The 6,233-nt window shown below is 34.0% G+C and overlaps 1 protein-coding gene across 1 annotated transcript; it reads right to left on the bottom strand.

The window, feature by feature from the left end:
* Positions 1 to 5,088: 5,088 nt before the first annotated feature.
* On the bottom strand, positions 5,089 to 5,772 carry awd (nucleoside diphosphate kinase). The gene has a single exon (XM_088277556.1). The coding sequence runs from the start codon at positions 5,697 to 5,699 to the stop codon at positions 5,193 to 5,195; it is 507 nt and encodes a 168-aa protein (XP_088133682.1). The 5' UTR covers positions 5,700 to 5,772; the 3' UTR covers positions 5,089 to 5,192.
* Positions 5,773 to 6,233: the final 461 nt, after the last annotated feature.

Below are 6,233 nucleotides of genomic sequence, written 5' to 3' on the forward strand. Positions count from 1 at the left end.
AGCAAAATGGCAAAGATGTCATTTCGCTTGTTTCAGCATGGGAATTGTTTATTTCAAACGATATTATTGACAAAGTTGTCTTGTACACCAATAAATTTATCGAAATAGAAGGCGAAAAATACACTAGATTCCGCGACTGTCGGCTAACTGATTCAGTTGAGATCCGGGCTGTTATTGGACTAGTTTACTTAGCTGGCACTATGGCTCATGGGTCTAAACAAGCCCGCTTGGATGATTTATACGATAAAGATGGACTCAGTATCACACATTTTCCAACAACCATGTCTCTAAAACGGCTAAGATTTCTTCTCAAGAGTTTAAGGTTTGACGATGCACTCACTAGAGAAACGCGACGGGCTGTGGACAAAGCTGCACCTATAAGAGAAATACTTAAAAGATTTGTAGAAAACTGTAATAATCCTTATGCAGTCGGTGAGGATGTTGTCATTGATGAAATACTTGTACCATTTCAGGGTAAATGCCCATTCAAAGTGCGTTTAGCAAGTAAGTCCGCTAAACATGGCATAAAATTTAACACTCTCGTAGACCTGCAAACATCATATGTGATGAATTTTGAGTTATATACTGGCGAACAACCAGAGGGGCCATATAAAATCAGTATTGCTGCATCCGATGTCGCAAAAAGACTAATCCAGCCTTTATCTAACTCTGGAAGAAACTTGATTCTTAATCATTTTTACACCGGCATACCATTGGCTGAAGATTTGGCAAAGAATCACAAATTATTCGTTGTCGGTAAGCTCAATTCGAACAAACCTGAAATCCCACGCTGCTTTGTAACCAAGAAAGGCAGGTCCAAATATTCTAGCATTTTTGGCTTCTCTGATAACGCGACTTTAGTTTCATACGTACCTAAAAAGAACTGCAAAGTAGTTATGCTATCTACCATTCACAAGACAGCAGGGATTGATGAGGTTACTGGCGAACAGCAAAAACCTAAAATTGTGACTTTTTACGATGCAAAAAGGTGTGGTGCTGATAAGGTTGATAAGCTGATATCGATTTATACCACATCGAGGAAATGCAATCGGTGGTCGCTAGCCGTTTTTTTTCATTTGTTAGACATAGCCGTGGTAAACTCCTTTGTAATTTTAAAATCAAACAAAGTTGATATTGTCAACCGACGAAAATTCCAGAGGGATCTCGGATTAGAACTGACTCACGACTATATTCAGAAACGAGCTAAAATGGGGTCTCTGCCTAGAGGTTTGAAAAGAAAAATACGGCATTATTTAGGCGAGACGGAAGACCCGGTATGCACCCCTCAGGCGACTAATAATTGTTTTCCTAGATCGACGTGCAAAATATGCCCGACTGTTCGGAGGAGGCAATCCAAAACTCGGTGCATTTCTTGCAGCAGACATATTTGTCGAGAACACACTAAACGCACTTGCTGCGAGTGCTACAATGCCAATGACAAAGATTCCTGCTCCTCGGATGATGATGATTACGATTACTGCGAACCACCAGAAACAGTTTATGTATAATAAAAATCAATAATATATTATGTTTACAACATTTTTATATATTTTTTTTCCTTCCCATGTCGTAGGTTTGAAAGAATGTGTTCTGATAGGTATGACTCGAAACTAGAGTTAAATAAAGATAATGAAGTATCTTCCCTGTTGCAAAACCCAGTAGAAAAAATTGTTTTTGCTTAGCTCTTTCTCTTTGGCTCAAGATATTCCAATATGGAAGCCAAACTAAGCTATTTAAAAATCAAAACAAAAAGTTTTAATTTATTTACACAAGCAATAACAGAATTCTGAAAAAATCAAGTAGGTATCTACTACTTACCAATATAATATGGATACCTATTGGAGAAAAAAAAATATTCAAACCCTCATCCGCATCTGATGGTGCATAGGGCACTGCATCATATAAACACAATGCTATCTTGATAGTTAACATGTCAAAGAAAGGTGATCAGCCCTCCACTTCAGGTCTAGGGTAATATTGAATAAATATCGGATTGAAAAAATCACTTATATTTATTCTATCATTTAAATAGGAATAATTTTGTAATGTAAGTGGAAATGCATTAAAAAATCAATGAAAGAATCCTTACAACACAGTATGGGAGAGTTAGTAGCTGGGTGTAATGAACGTGTTATGATGTCTAGACAGACAAATATATATTTTTTTAACATATTATATGATATCTTTCCATATATTTTATGTTCGATGAGATAAATAAAGTATTGCTACTGTAATGTAAAACTATTCTATTGTATTGTTGTTATTGTGTAAACGTCATATTGGACATTATGGTTCACAGGATATAATATATATGTACCAAATTAAGTCATATTAACACGCAATTACTTATATCCTAAGGTGTATTGTAGTGTAATCAAACGCACTGTAAGACTGCATGCAAGTATCCAAATAACAAAATCACACACGAATTTGGAGAATAACAATACTGCAAACTATTTTGTGGAATCCTAATAATATATTAGCAAAATATTGAGATGGTAAGGCAGGTCTTACTCTGTATATAAATTTTATGCTCAATATTTATTCAAAATAAAGTATTGCCAATGGGATCAATTGAATGACTTTTAAAAATAAGACATTTGTGTATAATTTAGATTTTTATTAATGAGTAATTAGATTATGTTCTCATAAATATTTTGATTTGATTTATCAAATGATCAATAAGATTGATGTATTTAGACCGCATCAGTAGTCTAAACTAATGATAAGACATATGACATAATGGCCCTTAAAAACATTATCAGCATCAGAATAACTATGAAGATAAAAATATCCTTTATCTACACATTATATTTATTATAACTAGAATTTGCTGTTATTGACAATTTTCATTACTATATCAGTTAAAATTTTACTTTGGATAGTTCTGCGCTGCAGTGATGATAACATTATTTTTTTTATAAACAGGTTTTTCACTTCAAATTTGACATTTTACAAACCAAATTGGACGGCTTACAAATAAGATTGGACGTTCAACAAATCAAATTGGACGTTATGTTGCGTTTTATAAAAAAGCTACATTTTTTTCAAATATATTGATATTAGTACTACATATACCGTCACTGTGAATACCTACCCACATCTTTAATGTGGGATTATGATTTTAAAAATAAATACAAATGTATGCATTGAGATTTTTTCATTAATAATCTGATTAACTTGTAAGGTGTCCAATTCGATTAGCATTCGTCCAATTTGGTTTGTAAAATGTCTCATTTTAAGTGAAAAACCTATAATATTGTTTATGTCTTATTTATTGCATAAAAGTTTATAGTTTGTTTGCATTTTCCATAATATTGTTTGATGCTGTGTGGTAGGTATGAAGAGAAAAGGGTTAACAAAACTACACTTTATTAGGTTTATCTTTTGTCTAAACAAAAACAGTAACAATATATTTTTCATTTATTTCTTTGACAAGTTTTTTAATACCGTAAACAATTGTTGGGTAATATATCCAAAATTAAAACGGTTATTGGATTGAATTTTACTTTTATTTACATATATATGATAATATGTGGACATTTTCAAGGTGTTTGATAATATCTTAATAAGCCGAAACGCGTGTTATCATATATATGTTAAAAAAGTAGAATTCAATCCAATAACCGTGTTTAGTTTTGGATATATTACCCAACAATTCAATATGGAATTCTACCAACTGTCTGCAGTTACAATAAATACTGTAAATAATAATTAATGGATACTTGTATCCACCTACATTAAATAATGAAAGGTAAACAAATGGAGGATCAATTTGTAACTTAAATGTCAGGAGTATAATACCCTCAGACATGCAATGTTAGCATTCTATTAATGTTGCCATGGATATTGATTATGTAAGCAAGGGAAATGGTGTAAGAATTCAGAGAGGAAAAAAATTCTAAAAGGAGTTTTGTCTTGATAATGCAATTGTTTATCTACCGTCTGGAAAAATTTTGATATAATTCTGGAATAATATTACCCTGCACTGGTACCTGAAGCACAGAACTGATCACCTTTCCTTTGTATATTAAACAATAAAAAAACACCACTTCCGCACCTTGGGTGCAGATAATGGTTATACGAAAAAGAAAAAAGTAATAATTCTTCATTAACAGTAACATTAAAATAATGCACAAATAAAAGATGTATGATAAAAGTGTAGTAGCTAGCGTGTTTGGCTACCAAACTTGAGCTGCCGAGCTTTATTCTCATGGGAATGAAAATAATATAAGCATTTTTTTCACTAACTCACAATACATAATTTTTATTACCCTGGGCTAATCATTTTCCCCATATTTGATTAACAGTCAAGTTGACACTGTCTATCGGCTTCTGTACCAATGGATCCAGATGAGTTTTAAGAACTAAGGTTTAATAAAAACAATGATTTATTTGATACAGTGCTCAATAGAGCATAGGACACTACATCAAATAACCCAAGACTGTCTCGATCAGGTAACACATGAAAGCAAGGTGATCAAACTTACATTTCAGTATCCAGATCAAAGATTTAGTCATAATGAATATCACCTCAGTAAGATGTTGTGCATAGGAGCTAAATACCAGGAAAATAAATAAGTATAATAGAATATTGCTATGTTGTCATTGGTATAAATGCCAATTGTAGAAAAATTAGGAACCCAGGCAAACTAATCTAAAAATCATGAATTGAGCAAAAGTTTACAATCCATTAAGTTTTATGAACAGAAGAATAAGCAGATGTTCACTTATCATTTTAACAAATTTAAAAATAGAATAAAAATCTAATTATGATAAAACTTTTTTGTTCTAAACTAATGAGACACTTAATTTATTCTGCAGGTGAAATGGTCAATCGTTTTTTTTCCTTTTCAATATAAAATTTATTTTACTGTACATATTTTAGCCAGTAAATTTTACACCAGGTGTAAGTCCTGTTTTATTAATATTCTTAGCCACGATAAGAATAATGTGCGAAAAAAGGTTAGTTATAACGTAAACAGTGTTGGATTTGGGAAGAGAACTACACTGATGCAAAGTAGACCTATTTTTTGCTAGATTTGTAACCTTACTTTTTAGTAGTAATAAAGTTTTAAATGAAAGATGTTTTATAGCTTGGAATGAAACAGTTTATTTCACAACAGTATAAGGCGCTTCATAACAAAATAATCATAAAGGTAGTAAAGTTGCATTACGATAAAGCGAATGAGTTATTCGTAAACCCAACCCTCGTTAGCGGGTGTCCAGCTGACGACTTCTTTTTCAGTAAACCACAGGGCGATTTCCTTCTTGGCAGATTCCACGGAGTCGGATCCGTGGAGGATGTTACGGCCGACTTGGATGCAGAGGTCCCCGCGGATGGTTCCAGGAGCAGAATCAGCGGGATTGGTGGCACCCAACATCACGCGGCCGGTCTTCACGGCGTTTAGTCCCTCCCAAACCATGGGCACGACCGGTCCGGAGCTCATGTACTTCACTAGACCAGGGAAGAATGGGCGACCGGCGAGGTCGGCGTAGTGCTTCTGCAGCAAGTCCTCGCTGGGCCACACGAATTTCAGCGCTACGAGCTTGAATCCTTTCTGCTCGAACCTCTTGATGATCTTGCCGACGATCCCGCGTTGGACGCCGTCCGGCTTGACCATGATGAAGGTCCTTTCGCGTGCTTCAGCCATTGCAGTTGAAAATAAAGAAAAGATTGACAATATCGTAGCTATCATGCGACCCGCTGGAAGCAAAGTGAAAAGTGGAGCACCGGTAATGACGTACGATCAAAATGGCAAAACGCGGTTTCTAGTAGAGATGTGCATCAGTTGTGTCGATATTTTCGAAAAATAGATGTAAAAAAATATCGAGAGAATCAATGCCAGTTTTTACACATTAAATTCATCTATGTAACGACAGCTAAAAATTTTAGTATTCATTCTTTCTTAAAAAATATGTATTTTGCAAAACGTATAAAATAACATCATTTAACATTTAATAAAGTTATAAAATAAAAAATCACAGTGAAAAATACTTCAAATATTAGTAAAATATTTTTCAATATAATTTCATCATTCGTTTCAAAACTGCAAACAGTAGGATGTGGTGTGAATGGAAAAGGTTGTTTCGTAATGATGAATTTGTGCAAAGATTATTAACTAACTAACTAACTAACCATCACGCCGCTTCCCCGCAGGGGTAGGCAGAGAGAATAGAACGCCACACCACTCTGTCTTTGCAAACATTCTTCGCCTCTTCCACGTTCATGC

The sequence above is a fragment of the Brachycentrus maculatus genome, unplaced genomic scaffold, assembly GCF_059751285.1.
Source record: "Brachycentrus maculatus isolate JH-2025_06_01 unplaced genomic scaffold, ASM5975128v1 h1tg000046l, whole genome shotgun sequence".
NCBI classification, from domain to species: Eukaryota; Metazoa; Arthropoda; class Insecta; order Trichoptera; family Brachycentridae; genus Brachycentrus; species Brachycentrus maculatus.